At 39.6% G+C, this 19,478-nt stretch overlaps 1 protein-coding gene across 3 annotated transcripts in view; it reads left to right on the top strand.

The window, feature by feature from the left end:
• Positions 1–19,478, top strand: part of GAREM1 (GRB2 associated regulator of MAPK1 subtype 1) — a 177,163-nt gene that overhangs the window by 122,870 nt on the left and 34,815 nt on the right. For all 3 annotated transcript variants that reach the window (XM_045527187.1, XM_045527186.1, XM_045527188.1), the window contains exon 3: positions 15,954–16,084. In XM_045527187.1, coding sequence (XP_045383143.1) covers positions 15,954–16,084 — 131 coding nt within the window. The remainder of the gene's footprint in view (positions 1–15,953; positions 16,085–19,478) is intronic.

The following is a 19,478-nucleotide window of genomic DNA, read 5'->3' as shown; positions in this document are numbered from 1 at the left end:
AGTTTTAGGTTCACAGCAAAATTGAGAGGAAGGTACAGAGATTTCCCACATACCTTCTGCCCCCACACATGCAGGCCTCCACCGTCAACATCATCCTGCACACAGTGGCATATTTGGTACAGTCCACAACCTACACATCCGTCCAGAGTCCTTTATTTACATTAGGGCTCATTCTTGCTGTTATACATCCTATGGGTTTAGACAAATGTATAATGATAGGTATCTACCATTACAGTAACATACAGATTATTTCCACTGCCCTAAAAACAACCTCTGTGTTCCACTTATTCATGCCTCCCTCCCCTCTTATCCCAGGCAAACACTGATCATTTTTTATCTCCATAGTTCTGCCTTTTCTGGGTATGTCATATAGTTGGAATCATACATTGTGTAACTTTTTCAGACTGGCGTCTTTCACTTAGCAATATGCATTTAAGTTTCCCCCATGTCTTTTGACAGCTTGATTGCCTCGCTATTTGTAGCTGAAAGAATTTGGTGAAAATGTATCCCTGACCTTTGCAGAAATACAGTGCAGGGACTTATACACTACATTTTTATTTTGTGTCTCTGCTAGCTTTCCCATATCCCATTATCCCATATCCAAGTCTAAGCCATGGTGGGTGTTAGAATTTGGACTGTCCTTCCACCCGCCTTTGGTAATGCTGTGTCTGCTCCACTGAATACATTTAAGAAACCATTCGTGTTTCTGGACATGGAGTTTTAATCACTCAGTTTTGGCACCAAGGTTAAAAACTAAATCTCTTATAATCAAGGCACTTTTTTTCCTAATGAAAACCACAGCTTGAGCAGCTGCTCGTATTATTGTCTCTCCTCTGTGGTCCCACTGGTGTGTGGGAGTTTACTGTTGGGCTGCGGAAAAGGGAGCAAATAAGAAGCCAAGAATGGGATCAGGTTTCAATAGAGAAATAATGGTGGAATGTTAAAATTCTTGAGTGTTTTCCTCACCCTCCTCACACTTTGGACACGCAGTTTGGCTTTCTTTTTTCCTTTTTAAATACTTCCATAAGCCATGGAAGAAAAGCATAAGAACCATAGAATTGAAAACTCCTAGACCTCAACTGTAATAGTACACAGCCTGCCTTCATTTCTGCCTATAGTTGTAAAATGATAATGTAGCTGTAAAGTCTGTGTTGTGTACATCCATCTTTTGTCCTTCTGTGCTCATATGGTCTTTTTTTATTTTATTTTATTTTTTGTTCTGGGTTGAAATCATATTTATCTGTATAAATGTCTTTTTCTTGGGTTGCTCTCTATGTCCCATTGTCTTTTTTTAAATCTGTTTCCATATTTCCCTCTCTCCCCATTTTCTCTTCCCTGCTCTCTGTATTCTATTCACCTCTGTTTTCCTCTTCACTTTTCATACCAAATGACTTAAAATTCTACAAATAAAAATGAAAGTTTAAGTTTTGCTCTTAGTTTTTTGTATAGATAGATCATTTTATATTTATCCAAAAGGATTCTACCTCAGATAAAATTGCTTTTTATGTATTAGAACCTTGACTTTTTTCTTAATGTAGTTCTTTGATCCTTAATAGAAGCAGCTGCTTCATCCAAGCTGCCAGTTACAGTGCCAGACATTATAAAAGGGTGACTGGGTTCTGATTCCACAGAATGGGGTGAATTCCCAGTGACACCATGGATATTCACCCTAAGTTATACTTAATGAAGATATGCTTTATCATTTAAACCAATTGCCAGGGTCATTTGGGGGGTTAAATGAAACAGTCTGAACAGCCGTCCAAACTCTATCAAAGGAGTGTTCATTGCATATATAAATAGTAAATGACCCTTCTTCCTACCAACTTTTTTGATATTTTTTTCATAATAGACAAGGCTTGTCCAGCTCCTCATCGTGTTATTCTCCCATACAGGTACTAACCAGGCCTGACCCTGCTTAGCTTCCGAGATCAGACGAGATCGGGCACATTAAGGGTGGTGTGGCCGTAGACCATCCTGTTGTTCTCATCCCAAGGAGGTGTTGGTGGTTTTTGGAAGCTTCATGATAAGGTGGATTTGGGGTCAGAACACAACTTACTATCCTGGATTTGCTCCTGCCTTGCTCCGACCAAAGGCAAATTCCTTAATATCTGCAGGCTCCAGTTTCCTCATTGGTGAAATCTCTAGTAGTCCCTGCCCGTCTCCACGGATTGTTGAATGAGGTGATATGTGTGAGGCTACCTGTAAAGAATTGTCCTGAGGTGACTCTAGTCCAGAGGGTCAGGCTCGCTCTTTTCATTTTATTTATTTATTTTTTAGAGACGGGGTCTCGCTCTTGCTCAGGCTGGTCTCGAACTCCTGACCTCGAGCGATCCTCCCACCTTGGCCCCCCAGAGTGCTAGGATTATAGGCGTGAGCCACCGCACCCGGCCCAAGGCTCCTTCTTTTCTATTTTGTCTTTCCAAATCTGACAGAGTCTCCTCCTTAGGAAGTTGGTCATTTGGTACGTGATTCTCTCTTATAATTCTTTGTCAATGCTGGCATTGAACACATTCTGGCCTTCAGAGTCAGGCAGAATCTCCCACCCTTTATGACTGTTTTTTTTTTTTTGTTTTTTTTTTTTTTTTGCAGGCCAGTAGAAGTAGAAGGAGCCCAGATGCACCCAGGCAGAGCCCTGTCAACTGTATAAGTCTTAAATGAGCTTGCTGATAACACTTATCCTCACAGCTATAAACAGAGGCCTTGCACTTCAGGTCCATGGTTTCAAGTGAAGGGAGAATGAAGGGTTGCTGGAGCCTAGATTTCACACCTAAATTTCTCGAACATTTCTTGTACAACATTTACCCACTCACATATAGCATCACCTAAATCAGTTATATTGTAAGACCTTGGTCAAACCACACCTATGCCCTACTCTGTCTCAGAAATACAGACTGGTCCTTGAACTAGATGAGATTTTTTATTTGAGCCAGCTTTTAAAAACCATTCAAAGTTGGATGCATGTACATAAATATCCAGATTTCCTGTCGCTGGGAATCAGCAGGTGCTAGAGCTCTGAGGTCACCATCTCCACCTTTTTTGTCAGTTTTACCAATTTATAAGACTTTCTGGTCCTGTAAAATATTTGAGTTTGAGGCTTCCCAAAATATGTATTTCTCCTGCTCTAAATGCCTACTCTTCAAAGAAAGCATTTATTAAGTTTCTAGTATGGACTCAAACTCTACTATCAGAGAAACAGTATAATTCCTGCTGTCAGGGCTCTGTGGCATCACTAAGAAAATGGTAGAAAGTGATACAAAAGCAGGTGCAATAAGTAGGGAATAATTAAACGTTAAGCTCTGGTAATAAATGAAGATCAGTGTGAGCTAAAGTTGTCAGGGAAAGCTTCATAGATGACATTGGACTTGAGCTGATGCTTAAAATTCCTTCCCTCATTCAGCCATCATTTGTTAGGTACCTAGTATGTGTTGTGCCCGGTATTGGGCACTGGGAATAAAAAGGTGATTGACATATCCGCTGGTTTCTTTAGAGAGGTTACTGTTTAGTTTACAAAGATGAAAAGTAAACAGACAATAAAATATTATTCATGCTTGGATAAAAATCTGTAGATAAGATAATGAGATCACTAAAGAGAATGTGGTCAATTATATACTGGGGAAAAGATTTTATTTTTTAATAGAGTAGGTAATAAGTGAGTTGATTTTGGAAGATAAATAGATTGGCCAAATCTGGGAATAGAAGAGAGATATTTTATACAGTGAGTTCAGTGTGAGAAGAGACGTAGTTCACTGTGGATGGACCTAGATGGGTTTTAGCATGATAAGAGGAGAGTAAGAGCCAGATCTAGGAGGGCCTGTGTACACATCTCCCATGTGCCACCTGTCCCCCAAATCCACTCTCTACTGCCCCTACCCTGCTCTGCCCCAGAGGCTAACCTCTAGGGCTAACTCAGCAGACTCTCACACCTTTTGGTTTCCAGTTAGGTTAATCCAGTGGATAGATAGCCCCAGCCAGAGATGGGCAGGAAGAAAGTGAGGTCAATTCTTTATTGTCTGTTGGCTTCCTCCCCTGAAAGATCACCCGAGGCCAGCTACATCTCCCCTTCTCAAAGCCACTGTATTTATCCACTTTCTCCTTCCAGTAACTAGTTCCTCCCCTTGTCCCTTCAGGCCAGTGGTAATGATACCGTCTCCTCTGATACCTCCCCAGGTTATCACTGTGGTTCCTCTGCAGCCTGCCCACACCATTACCAATAGTCCCATTGTAGAAAAACCCTGTGCAAATTATCCTGTATTGAAATATGATTAGATTTTAATTTTAAGCAGTGGTTTAGAGAATGGAGTGGAAGTCTAGAGGCAAGGCAATCACCTCCAAAGTGAGAGATGCTATGGTTGGGAATATGCAGTAGCAGTGGAGATGGAAAGGAATTGATTGATGTGGGAGAAGGAACAGGATTGAAATTGACACCATTTGGATGTGCGGGATTAGGAACAGGAAAGAGTCAAGGATGACCACCCAGGCTTCTGACGTGGGTGGCTGCTTGATTCAAGAAGTAAAAAGATGAGTTTAGTTTTGCATATGTCAATTTTGAGGTCTTTGTAGGAGAGTCATCAGAGATGTGCACAGGTACTGGGTGGACAAATGTGGAATTCAGGAGAGATCTGGCTGGAGTGGGAGGTTGGTATGGTGTCAGCTTATAGGTAGTCCTTGAAGCCAAGATGGTGGACGAGGTCCCCCAGGAGAGCTGAGAGAGTGGGAAAAGGAGTATTTAATAGAACAAAAGAGGAACACGGTCATGAACAGAACTTGGAATGTCACTGAGAGGACCCATAGTTTTCCACAGACTGAGAAAAGAGAGTGAGCAAAGGCAAAAGGCAGAGAATTGGTTGCACAGATGGTGGGGAAATGTTTGCATATGCTAAGAGGTGCCAGATTGTGAAGGGACTTAACAGCCCAGGCAGAGGAGGCTGGGCTTGGTGTTTAGAGATTAAAGAGCAATTATGTGTTTATTGATTCATTTATTCTGCAAACGTTTGCGGAACACTTAGGTTCTTGAACTAAGAACACTTAGATTCTTGAGTAAGGTGGATTTGTTTTAGGCTGTATTTTAAGGTGAATCATATGATGATGGAAGGGCAAAGAGAGAAGGATGAAGATAACACTGCGATTTCCATCATAACATGTTAGCAACCGTGCTCCATCTAAGACCTTTTTAGGTTCCATCATGTTTACTGTAAATTTGTCCCAGAAAATTTCTGGTAATTCTGAAGAAGCAACTGACCAGTTAGATGCAATGAAAAATGCAATTTCCCCATTTTCAAAAAATAGGGAAACCATTTGCATGGTGTAAAATAGCTTGGCGGCTTAAAATATGGATCCCAGAATGATTCAGTGTTGAGTCCAGGTAGGTCAAATTAAGTTCAAGAATGGAGTCTCAGAATGGAAAGTAATGGTCTCACTGCTTGTTTTATACAATCTCAGATGGAGAAATAAGTAGAAATACCCACAGATTATTTATGATGAAATTCATTATTATTTGATTGATGCTTCTTTTTTTTTTTTTTTTAATTCCTGTTCTCTTTGGTTATGGGTTTTGAGCTTTTGTGCTAAGATTTGTTCCTTACCTCCCTTTTTCCTCCACTACTCTTCCACTCCCCTGCCAAAATCATAATTTTAAGATCTAACTAGATTTCATTTTGGAATAGGGAATGCCATGGTCTAGTATTTCAAGTTTGTGTTTTTATTTTTAAAACTGTGATTAAGATTAGCAGAAAATTCAAAGATTGGTAGTAAGAAAATGAACAGAAATTTTACAGAATATGAAATATAAATTACTTAGAAAAGTAATTGTACCTCCTTTATAATAAGAAAAATGCAATTAAAATCTTAATGAGCTACTATAGTTTCACCTATCAGATTGACAATGGTAAAAAAAAAGTTTGGCAATAAACTATTATTAGGAAAGACATAGGAAACACATTGTAAGTGGAGGTGTAAGTGGACACAAACTTACACTTAATTTGACAGTATGTATCCAGAATAAAGACTCACCTTTGGTTCAGCAGTTCCTTGTTTAAGCATTTTCCCACCAATGTACTTGGATTAAGTACACAAAGCCTTAGAATAGTACAAGAATAGTAACTTCAGTATCACTGTGGCTGTAAAAGATTGGAATAAATATGAATGTCCATCCATAGGGTACTGTTTAAATTAGTTATGGTATATGCATGGGGTGGAATACAGTGTAGCTCTTAAAAAGAATGAGACAGATTTTTATGCAATGAGGAAATAACCATTCAGAATGCTACCATTTGTTTTAGAAAGGGTGGCATTATATGTGTAGACTATATCAGATACTGCCTCTGGACAGATGCACAAGAGAATGATAGCAGCTGCTTTAGCAAGGAGATCTGAGAATAAGATTGGAAGAGAGACTTACTTTTCACCCTACACCTTCTAGTCCTATTAGAATGTTTTGGCACTTACATTTATTAAGTAATCTTTAAAACTCTTCACATTACTCAAGAAAAGGGAAGCTAAATAGCGTTCACTGTTGATGAAGGGTTTAGGTAAATAAGTTTTCATACACTATTGGTGAAACTGAACATTTACATAAACTTTCTAAAAGGCAATATATTGGTTGACGCTGTTCAAAATAAGGTGCTGCATATCTTACCTGGCAATTCTACATTTACATTTTAATCCCATAGAAACTCCAGCCTGCATACATATATAAGATAAAAATACAAGAGTGTTTTTGAACTTAGATATTGTTTTATAAGTGAAGATTCCTGCCTAGGTTTATTTACCTATTGAAAAATGGCAACTGGTTTGTTGTTTCTGTCACTTGAGAATTGTTCATTTCTTCACATTTGGAAATGGCCCAGTGGTTTTAAGGTCCAGTTATTTGAGCCATTTAAAATGCATTACATTCGTGCAACTGACTTGAAACCATCTCACTTTATGTCTGTGGCCTGTCTCTGAAAGAGAAGAGAGAAGTTTGTTTGTTCGTTCATTCCTTCACATACTGTTTAGTAAGCACCTACTTTGTGCCACGTGTAGTATGTTGCTGGAGGTACCACACGGACCCAGTGCCTCCCCTTCACGGCATCTTCAACATTCCTGGGTTCCCTTTTCTTAACCTTTTTGCCCACGTTAGCCATTCCTAGGTTGCTTTGGTGTTCTGGTACCATTCTTGTGACTCTTGCTTTCTTTTCTATTTTATCATTTTGGGCTGGTTTCTGCCATGTTTTTCTCCTCCCAATAACGGAGGAGACATCAGTAGAATGTTGTTGTTCACTTGAATTATGGGCCCACGGATGGATACTGCAGGTTGCAGCTCTCATTCCATTTCTTTTTATTTTCACACATAAAGTAGACCCCTGTGCTGAAGGGATGGTGGACGGTAAAAACCATAGCTGTAAAAGAGGATTTAGCGAAGCACAAATCATGGGGAGCCCTGTCTTTGCTGGCAATAGCAAAGTGAACTGAATAGCAAACTGAACAGACCCAAATTCGACCACCTCTAACGTTCCCTCTAATTCACCACATCTCAGCATTGTTGCTCTTGCTTCTTACTTAGCAAAATTTGTTTCCTTTTTCTATTTCTGATGAGTGACCTTTCCCTCTAAGTAAGGGAAAGCGTGTTGTGGTATAGCCCCTTCAGCATCATACAGGCTGCACGTGAAACTTAGATGCCAAAGGGAGAATTTGGGGCCTCTTAGCTCTGCTTAACACATTGTCCGTTGTGAGATAAATCACGGTGATTATCTTGAGGGACACACACAAAATGGATATCGTCTAGATGTTGGGTATTTCGTAACATTAATCATGAAACAGAATTTTAGACATACGTCATGAAATACAGCATCCATCTTTGCTTTTTAAATATGACCTTAAATTTATTTAAACTGTGACCAGTGAGCATGTCATCGGTCATCGGTGTTGAATTCATTCCTGGGAGTTTCCGGGGCCTGCAGACGGAACCGTTCTCACACTGGAGATGTTTTTATGAAATCATCAAAGCTATGGGGAGACAATGCAGTTTCCTCCCTCTCCAAGAACAGAGTTTGACAGTAACATCTCAGAACAGATGTTTCGACAATCTCCAAATTTTTTTTATTTGGTGGCACAAAGACTCTGTTATTCGTGAAATGGTCTGTTAAAAAATTAGTTCCTCCGTGTGGGGGTTGTGGGAATATGTGTCATGGAAGTTGATTTCACTGTAGGCAGGGAACTGGCTCTTAGCTCTTAAGATTGTCTCCACGGTTTGACTCCAGCAAGTGCCAGTTTCCAGCCACAGCGATCATGGTGAAGGTCGTAATATACAGTAGCTCACCATCTTTCCCAGAGCGCTTAAAGTTGAGTAATCTGAGAATGTCACATCCTTTTATTTTTTTTTTTTAAGGAGTTAAGGAAAAGTTTGTAGAAATTTGGCCTTATAAAACACAGTGAGAAAATGTGGGCATTCATGTTTGCTGGTTATTTGCATTATTCTCCTAATACAAGTCCACTTCTACAGCTTACACTTGCTGATTTTAGACTCCTATTTAAAGGGAAAACTGCCATTCTAAGACAAACATGGGCAGCTTAGGATGTGGTTTCAGGTACCTTACAAGAGACCTTGGTGTGACTATTTGATAGTATAGAATAAAAAGGCTGATCATTTTCACTTCTAATGTCTTGTCTTGCCACTGTCCTGATCTATACTTTCCATTCCTTCCAGCAGGACAGAGGTCAGCACGTTGTGGCCTGTTTTTGTAAATAAAGTCTTTTGGAACCCAGCTGCCGTCATCCGTTTGCGTATTGTCTGTGGCTGCTTTTGCACTGTGTCGCCAGAGAGGAGTAGTTGTGAATAGAGACCGTTTAGCCCACAAAGCCTAAAATATTTACAGAACAAATTTGCCAGCCCCTGCAATAGGAAGTCACATAGGTACTGTGACCCAGTGTTTCAACAGTACAGTAAGTAAACATTTGATAGATTTTAGCTATTTAGATTTTAAAGGCATTTATGGGATATAAGAAATATAAAGTACGTAGTATTTGGCTTTCAATAATTTAACATATCAGAAGAGAACATTTAAAATATAATAATACATGTCCACAGATAAAGATATAAACTAAAATTTCCCAGGACAGTACAGAAAAATTATGGAAAAGAAGAGACAGAAGTTAGTTAACTGACTGTTGGGTATTCTCTAAACAGTTAAAAGAATGAATGAAAAGACTTTATCTGGTATACAGTGTGCTTAAATGTTAAAAGTGGTAACATTTGGTCATATTTAACTGTTAATTTTTTTTCTTATTCTCTCATGTGTGTATGTTAATCATTCTCAGTACAATTTCTTATAAGTGCTCCACATGTGTGTGATTCTGAAGTTTTCCTGTCCAACACAATGACAAACTGACACCATGGCCATACCAAATTTGATTATTCATTTGGTCCATATGCCAAAGTATGTTTGAAGCTGCTAATAGTTCAAGATCACAGACACAATAGAAAAATAATTTAAAATGCTTGAAGAACAAGAACCCAAGTTGGGAGAAAAAGGGATAAAGGTAGTTAAATGAAGAAACCCAGACTGTTATTCGAACCAAAATATCAGCAATCATGGCAAACAGAGCGAAAAAGGAAATAGGAGTTCTAAAGCTCTTATTTAATAAGAAGAAACATTGTACCTTTGTATACATCAGCAGGCGTATTTTTTCCCTAAGAGGACTCTGTCACATAATCTTCCTTTAAGGACTTGAACAGTAGTGAAGTTTTAAGAGAAGTCATAGTTTTAAGAGAATGCAGAGATGTTCTAGACCTGCACTGTCTAATACAGCAACCACTAGCCACATGTGGCTATGAGCACTTATAAAGCACTAGTCTGTAGGGTGATGTTTGATGCATTAGGGTGCAGTGCTACATCTTTGGCCTATGAATGCATTTCTGAAGGGATGGAATGGAAATTAATATAGGCATGTAGCTTTCAGGTGATCTCTTAACTCAGTGATTGAGCATCACAGACTACTTAATGAACGTATGGCATACATACAAATCCCCCCATCTGGGAAAAATTTTCTAAAATACTGATCACAAATTTAAAATAAATTACAGTATTTCATCTACAATTTCTTTTCTTATTCTTCTAACAAATGAGAAAATATAAATCACAATTTAGCTAAATTCAGTATAATGAGATATTTTATATTCTTTTTTGGCACTAAGTCTTTTAAATTGGTGTCTGTTTTACACTTACAGACCACATCAGTTCAGACTAGCCACATTTTAAGTGGCTCTTAGATATATGTCTCTAGGAGGTAAAAATTTAGATTCTATCAAATATATTTATTATAAATGTATACAATGATTTGCACAAGAAAAATTCAAATGTTTAACTTCACTGATTTTTAAAGAAATGCAGATTAATACAGAAAAGAGATGCTGTTTAATAACCATTGAATTACCAAATTTAAAAAACACTCGGTGCTGGAAAGATTGTGATCCAGCTGGGATGAACATGGGCCATTGTTGGAAATATAGATTGGTCCAGATATTTTGGAAGGCAATATATCCATGCATGTTAAACACAAAGAATTATGTGATATCCTTTGATCTGATAATCCTATTTTGGAAAATTTTATTCTTTAAAAAGTGAACCAAAAAGAAAAATCTCTGTGCATCTTGAGAAGAGGAAAGGAAGCTGAGAGTTGTTGAATGGTTACTTGTGCTAAGTACTTTAGATGCATCATCTCATTTAATCCTCACAGCCGCCCTTTGAAGTGTCCTCATTTTACAGGTGAGGAAAAAGGATCAGGTGGATTGGTAATTTGCCAGTACCATAAAAGTTGAAAGTGACAGAGTTTGCATTTAAATTAGCCATCTGCCTAACTCAAACTAATCATATAAGAGTAGAAAAATAGTTAGATGCATTATGAAATGCTATGCAAACATTCTAAGTGTAGTTGTGTGGGGAAATGCTTAGCTAAGGAGGAAAGACCAGAGAATAAAACTGTAGATATACTATAATTGTTAAGAATTTGTACATGGGCTAGATAAGAATAGAGACAAACGAAGTTTAATTTGCTGTGGGGACAGAATTTGAGTATTATTTTGAAATGGCCATACTCTTTTGGATTTTTAAAAAAATTTTGTTATTCAGCCAAGCATGGTGGCTCACACCTATTATAATCCCCATGCTTTGGGAGGTTCTGGCAAGAGGATCCATTGCTTAAGGCCAGGAGTTCAAGACCAGCCTGGGCAATATAGCAAGGCCCCCGTCTCTACAAAAAATAAGAGAAAATTAGCCAGGCATGGTGGCACATGCCTGGGGTCCCAGCTACTTGGCAGGCTGAGGTAGGAGGATCGCTTAAGCATAGGAGTTCAAGGCTGCTGTGAGCTATGATCCCATCACTGCATTACGGCCTGGGTGACAGGCATGACCCTCTCTCTAAAAAAAAAAGATTCTTTCACTTTCTGTGAAAAGCATATAATCTGACATTCCTACTGTATTTTCAAATGTATTATTCCTACCCCTAAATATTCCTACATAGCATATGAGCTGTTTTATCATGCCTAGGTGCATCCTCTGTCTTGTCCTTATCACCTACCCCTTAACTCCTGAAAACTCCCCTTCATGGCCCATCACCAGCAAAACCCCTACATCCTTAACCTCTTCTCTGAAATTACTTTTATCTTGTTAAACCCAAACAGGGATATGCTGTGAGAGTACTGCCTCCCCTGATGCCCTCTCAGGTGGCAGCTCTATTTTTTGCCCCAAAATTGAGGGGTGTAAGTGCTCTCTTTTTCTTCATCGTCACCGTTACCATTCCACTTCTCTCTTCCCTAACAGCTCTAAACATCTCGTCATCAGACAGTATCAGCCGCTGCCGTGTTGTTAGTTACCTGCCAAGCCTAGGATTCCTGCCTCGTGGCTCCATAATTGTAGCTCCTGGCTCTCTGTTATTCTCTCCAGCAATACGTCTTTCCCCATGCATGGGCGTTTCCCTTGGGGATTCCATCCTTCTAACACCCCTGGCTTCTCAGTTCCTTCAGCCACTCACCACCTCAGCCTTCAGCGTGAATGGTCGTCCCCGGACCGCATCATCACCGACAGCTGCGTCCCTCCGTTGTCTCAGGTGCTTGCACTGATCTCACCCCCCTGCCTGGCTTTTGAGCTCACTCCCTCCAGGCTCCGAAAATCAACCTCATCACAGCCCACCGTACGATGATCCCACTACTTTCTTCACTGCCCCTCTTCCCTCTCACCCAAGATCTTGTGTCCGTCTTTATGCAGTTCAGGGTCCATGGCCAGGTGGCATGTTCACTGTCTTGCCAACATGCCGGCTCCATTGCCCCTCACGCTTCTCAGGCTCACTTGGCAGTTTTAGCCCTGGCTGAATCCACATCTCTGCCTACCTTGTGCCAGCCCCTGGGTGTGTGACCGTGGCTGGACGAAAGCACAGCCACACTCTCTGGTTTCACTTTGGGGGATTTTTAAATTTTTTTTATTAATAATTATTATGGGTACATAGTTGTGTATCTTTATAGGATACAGGTGATGTTTTGATACAGGCGTACAATGTGAATTCATCACCTCAGGCATGTAACATTTCTTTGTGTTGGGAACATTCCAATTCCACTCTTTAAGTTATTTTAAAGTCTACCCTAACTGGTTGATTATAGACACTTTGTTGTGCTATCAAATATTGTTCATTCTAATTATCTAACTATATTTTTGCACCCATTAACCATCCCCACTTTATCCCCCCGCCCCACTACCCTTCTCAGCCTCTGGTAACCGGCATTCTACTCTCTGTCTCCATGAGATCAGTGTTTTTAATATTAAGTTCCCACATACAAGTGTGAACATGCGAGATTTGTCTTTCTGTGCTTGGCTTATTTCACTTAACATAATGTTCTCCAGTTCCAGCCATGTGGTTTTAATTCATGACCATGAACCTCATGTGGGAACTTAATGCTGCCCAGTAGTCACATTATGTTATTCACTCTCTTTGGACTTTTTTTTTTTTTACAATCTTCACCTCTTTCCTTAACCCTCTAATACCTCCTCTTTCAACCTTATTCTCAACTGATGCCTGCCTTCCGACTTTGGCTGGAAAAATTGGAGCAATAAGTGGGAGCTTCCACCAGCTCCTGCTGTGGCGTCTCTGTCTTATGGCTGGAGATGAACTGCCCATGTGTCAGTCATGCCTCCCGTCGTTAGCTTGTCCCTCTCTGCTGGGCATTCCTGTTAGCATCTGAGTATGCTGTTACTTCTCCCATCATAGTAAACGAAACAGCAACACCCCCTAGATCCCACTTCTACTGCCTCTTGTTAGCCACCATTCCATCTCTCTTCTTCCGTGTTTTATAGCAAAACTCCCAAAATATCACCTATGTCCATTCTTATTATTTCTGGTTTCTCCCTTCTCTGTCTCTCTTGAATCCAGTTCATTCAGGTTTTCAGCCCAGCTCAAAGTCCCACTTAAATACAAGTTGGTGAATTTCACAGTTCTCAGCCCTCGTTTCACTGTCCTGATGGCAGCAGTGTCACCCCCTCCCTCCTCCTAGGAGTCGTCAAACCACTTGGCTTCTAGGATGCACCTGCTCTTGGTTTTTCCTCTCACTCCTCTTGCCATTCCTGCTCAGCCTCCTGGGGCTCAGACTTAGACCCCACCTCTGTCCACACTCAAGCCTGTCATTTCGTCATCATCATCAAAGTGTCATGGCTTTAAGTAGCATCTGTGTGGTGATGACTCTCAGATTTATTGTTTCCAGCCAGCCTTCTTTCCTGGCCTGCACACTCACATGTTCATCTAAGAACATTTTGGATAGCTCCGTTTGCATGTCCAGTGATTATCTCAGACTTAACCTGTCCAGCCTGAACTCCTGGTCCTCCCTCCAAACCTGCCCTGTCTCTGTCAGTGGCAGCTCCGTTCCTGCGGTTGCTCAGGCCAGATTCCTAACGTTTTGTCAGCACTTCCCAAACCCTGACATCTCCTACCTGAATTCCTGGAGGAGCCTCCTACCTGGCGTCTCTGCCTCTACACCTTGCACCTTTAAACTCTTCAAAACACAGCAGTGAGAGATCCTTCTGTGGCATTGGTTACGTCACCTCCTCTCCACTTATATCCGTTCCTCTTGGGTGAAGAGCTCTAATTCTTTAAAAGCCATACACAATCGGACCACCTGTTACCCCTCTTTCTTTCTCTTCCCTCTTCCCCCTTACCCCACTCCAACCACACTGGCAGTTTGCCAAGCAGGCACCCACCCACCTGAGGGTTTGTGCACAAGCTGTTGCCTAGGTTTAAATTCTGAGACCTCCACCCCCAGCTACCAAGCACGTCTCTCCCTCACCTACACCGAAGGTCACCTGCTCAGCAATGCCGACTCTGGTCCCATGCACTCTCCATCCCCCTCACCCTGCCCTATTCTTAATAGCACTTCTCACTTTCTGCCATATTATACACTTATTTATTGTATTTATTATCCATCTCCCCCTGGAATGTAAGCTTTGGGAGGACAGAGATTTTTGTCCATTCTGTTGATGCATCTCCAGCATCTAGAATAGTGCCTCTACCTAGTAGATGCTAAAAAACAGGTGGTATGAATATGGATGAGGCCAGGTGCGGTGGATTACACCTGTAATCCTAGTACTCTGAGAGGCTGAGGCAGGCAGATTGTTTGAGCTCAGGAGTTTGAGACCAGCCTGAGCAAGAGCAAGACCCCATCTCTACTAAAAAAATAGAAAGAAACTAGCTGGACAACTTAAAACATATAGAAAAAATTAGCCAGGCATGGTGGCGCATGCCTGTAGTCCCAGCTACTTGGGAGGCTGAGGCAGGAGAATCGCTTGACCCCAGGAGTTTGAGGTTGCTGTGAGCTAGGCTGACGCCACGGCACTCTAGCCCGGATAACAGAGTGAGACTCTGTCTCAAAAAAAAAAAAAAAAAAAAGAACATGAATGAAAGTTTTCCTGTTTCTTCTGCCTGAGAGATCTGCCTCGTGATAGTTTTTAATTCCTTTTTAAGTTTCTCAAGTATTAATTATCCTGTAAACAGGATTCAGAAAACAACTACTAAGAAGCACTGTATCCTTGCCTTGGTTACATATGGTCTTTTATTCTGAACTGAAAATAACTCTTCTAGAATGTAGCAGCAGTGTCCCAAATATTGAAAGTGTATAAACAGCATGATAGATCTTGACATTTTTAGGAATATGTTTTATTCTTCACAAATCCCCCAAATTGTGAGTGCCATGATAATGTAGCCTACTCACGTGAATGTCATATACAGCAATAAAAAGGAAAGAAAGAAGCCACGTGGAGCTCTGGATGCAGAGGGGCTGGCGGGGCTCAGCCGTTGAAAGGGGGCTCACCCCCCCAGCCCATCCTCTCTGCTGCTGCTTCACATGTTATAGCAGCTCGTGAGCTTGTGCCCTGGCAACACCACACGTTAGAGCAGGTCCTGAGCCCTTGACATTGCCCAGGTATTGTTGAAACCAAGAGTGTTCATTCTGTGAAAGGCAAGGGCCCACTACATTATTTTGTTCTATTTGCAAAAATTTTAAATACTAAATCTTAAAAGTTAGTTCCCCCAGGCTCCTAAGCCTTGGTTTTACATTGTAATATGTGTGGGTGTTATTATAACCAAATGACAAGGTAACTTAGCGTTAAAAGCAAAATGAGCAACCATTTATAACAGAGTGAGTTTGCACTTTGAGATCAAATGACAAGCATCCATTCAGTTTGATTTTAGACCTCTGATAATAAATTCTGAATGTGAACAAAAAAATACATGTTTTCACTTTTAAGCTTATTTTATTATATGTATATGTGTATATATTTTCTAGTTTAATGAAACCTGCCATGATAACTTTTTTTTTAAATGATAATAAACAGGAATCTTTGACAAAAAAAGATTGGAGTAAAGAAAGAGGATGCTGTTGCCATGGTGATAGCTGTCCAGCATAAACATCTCACATCTCTTCCGTTTATCATGTGTTTCAGGGCAATTCAAGCTGCTGGAACAAGACCGAGATATAAAGGAGCCAGTGCAATATTTCAACAGTGTGGAGGAGGTGGCTAAGGCATTTCCTGAACGCGTGTACGTCATGGAGGAAATAACATTCAACGTGAAGGTAGCTCTTAAAGAACCAAATATTTATCCTCACTAAAATAATTTTACTTTCAAGTCTGCATGTCCACAGTAAGTGTTCATCAGTGCCGCCAAGTCAAGTTTCATCTTCTTAATGGGTTAGTGGCAATGGCCAAAAGCACACATATTGTAGCTGATTGGACATATTGTAGCTGATTGGACTCCCTGACAGCATGCTATATTTATTAGCACTGCCTTTTGTTAGAATTTAAAACAGAGTTCAAAACTATAGCTGTTAAGGCAGATAAAAGATTTTTTAAAATTTGGGCTTCATTCTCTAATATGTAACAAGTTGTTTGGCCAGATCTTCTGTGATGCTTGACTGTTATGAACAAAAGGGATATGATGAAACTAATACCAAACCAAACACTTATAATAAAAAAGAAGAAGAAGAGAGAAAGAGGGGAGAGAGAGAAAGAAAGAGAGGAAGGAAGGGAGAAAGGGAAGGAAGGAAGGAAGGAAGGAAGGGGGTGGGGAGGAAGGAAAAGGCTTCCAGAGCATGCTTGAATTCAGCATATATTCATTCTTTGTGGACTATTTCAGTATACATAGAGAAAACTGATGGATAGAATGTGCCCAGAGAAAAGCTAAATTATGTTTGCTGTGCTTCATTTGTTCTGCATTCTTAAAGGGACAGTACAGTCCCCTTCTGCGTGTTGAACAAGCTCCTTTGACTAGACTTGCTGTTGAAGAGAGACTGACCAGAGAAGAAAGCCACCAACTAGATTCAATCTTATTGCCTGCAAATCCACTGCATTTTCTTCAGCAGCACTCACTAAAACATTTTAGAAAGTGTTCACATTGAAAGGATTTTCTGTTTAACTTCATTTCTGCCCAGAGTCCAACTAAGTCACGTTCTCTGAACATTGCAAGATTTAGGGGTCGAGATTCCTGTTTCTTAGAAATATACTTTATGTGCAAAACAAACTGCATGATCTCTTGGCCCAAGAATTGAAACAGTGCCTTTATGGGTGAGTCATTCCACCCACGCTCTTCAGGAAAGGCGGCAAATTCCCAAGACAGCCTCCTTATTGGAGAAAGGGTTCTGCCCATTTTATTGGCTAAGCCAAATCATTTCTTCTTCCAGTTCTAAAATACGGCTGCTATGGGCTTACTCTCTTTCATTTTATTATTAAGATGGGTGAGATTTTATATTTTGTAAAATCTTTACTAAGTATATTATGTATAACAATATTTATAATTTTTAACTCTTTCAGTGGCCCCAGTTAATGAGTTGTTAAGATGGCGGGCATTCCTTTACATTGAAACTTTGTGAGAACATGTTCTTCATTTTTAAACTTACCAAGATTCATTGGTCAGAACTTAATCGAATCCTATTCCACTGATGTCTTGATATGACTTACATCTCTCCTTAAAACTGACATTTAGAATTATCTAAATGAAACAGGGTTGTTTATAAAGGAAAGTTAATACTTTTCTAAACTCTTTTCTAAAAACATTTCATTTGCTAATAAATGATAAGAAATCAAGAATAAAATTTTTTTATGATTTTTAAGATTTTTCTCTAGTATTAAATCTTAGCATTCCATCTTTTGGCACATACTGTTCATGTACAGTATTTTTAAAGATGTCTCTAGCAGCTTTTTTGGTGAGTTTGTATTAAATCAGCAATGATTGAAAGGATAATACTGATACGCATACATTTTGATAGAGTTCTTTGTTCTTCTTTTTTTTTAAACAGAATACCATGACACAGTGTATTCATTAAAGTGTGTTTAATAGAGATATCATTTAAGAGTTCAAAGGCACAGATAAGTGTATGAAATGTGAGCTTATAGCATCCACAGAGCTAATTGGATTTGGGTTGAGTTCCATGCTGTGCAAACATAAATGTTTAATATTTCTAGTCTATTACTTATAAAGTTATAAGATGCCATCACCTCCAGCTTGCATGAATCATTAAGATATTATTCAGTTCTATTCAAAAAAGGATTGTTATAGGAACATTAGGAAATTTACATAAGGAAATACACAAACGTTTTCCTGCTTAGTGAATAAACACCAAGTAAATAAATAAACTGAGAAAAGTTATGGAAAAGTTGTCCTGGTACTACCTGGACCAAAAATAAATGTTGGAAGTCCTGGTCTTCTTTAAAAGTAGACTGGATTATAGTGTCTATGTTAGAACTAAACAGGGTAAAAAATTGGATATTTGGTTATTACTTCCCCCAGAGAGGGAGAAAAAAATGAAAAACAGTACTGTTTACTCATAAATGTAGCTATTATCTAGGAAGCAGTTTTTTTAAAGGAAAATATCAAACCTCCTTAGAAAATTTTACCCTCTACTTCAAATATAGCATAAATTAGAACAAAAGGATAAACCATTGAAGAAACCACTTGCTGTTAAGAATTGATAGCTGTCTGGCATAGTGATAGTCAAAAGACCCAATTATTATGTACAATAAATATACATATGTACATATTCATGTATATATTACAAGTCCAAATTGAAATTAATAATATTAAGAATATGGAGTAGAACGAAAGTATTGAAAGAATACTACTAGTTCTAGTTTTCTTACCAAACTGTAGCAAAATTTTAACTAAATAAATTTAATGGATAATACTAATACTGTTTACACATTTGTTTTAAAATGAAGCATTCTTTTTAACTGTAAATTAAATAAAATGTGTCCTTAAAAGATGCTTTGATGTGTTTAAAATTATCTGCCTGACTGCCCCATCATTGATTAACTGCATGAAATGAATTCACATGCATTAAATGTTTAATTTTTTAACCAGTACATATACTTTGAGTGCCTACTATATGCCCAACAGTGATCTAGGCACTGAGGGTGAATAGTGAATACCGAGTCCCTGACTGCATGGACATTACAGTCTAGTAGGAGAAGCAGACAATAAGTAAATACTGTCTTCAGTATCTCAATGCTTGGCTCCAAGAAGAGATACCAAGAAGACAGTTGGATTTACAGGTCTGGAGCTTGGAGAAAGATACAAGCTTGGAGTGTACATTAAGGCTCATCATCTTCTGGAAGACATTTAAAGCCATGGGTCTAGTTGAGTTTCCACCAGTGGTTTTCAACCAGGAGTGATTTTTGTCCCTCAGGCAACATTGGCAATATCTGTACATGGTTTTGATTGTCATGACTGTAGGGTGGAGGACATTACCAGCATCTAGTGGGTAAAGGCCAGTGATGCTGTTAAAGCTTCTACAGTGTACAGGACAGGAACCTCCCAACGAAGAATTTCCAACCCAAAATGTCAGTAGTGCCAGGGGTGAGAAACCCTGACCTAGAGACTAGAGAGAAAAGAGAGCAAGTTGTGGATTGAGGCCTGGGATGCCCCAGCATTAAGGGGTCTGTAAGAGAAGATTGAAAGGGATAGTAGTGAGGTAG

Source organism: Lemur catta, chromosome 16, assembly GCF_020740605.2.
Source record: "Lemur catta isolate mLemCat1 chromosome 16, mLemCat1.pri, whole genome shotgun sequence".
Lineage (NCBI taxonomy): Eukaryota > Metazoa > Chordata > Mammalia > Primates > Lemuridae > Lemur > Lemur catta.
The sequence above is the reverse complement of the archived record's forward strand: the minus strand, read 5'-3'. Positions and strand labels throughout refer to the sequence as shown.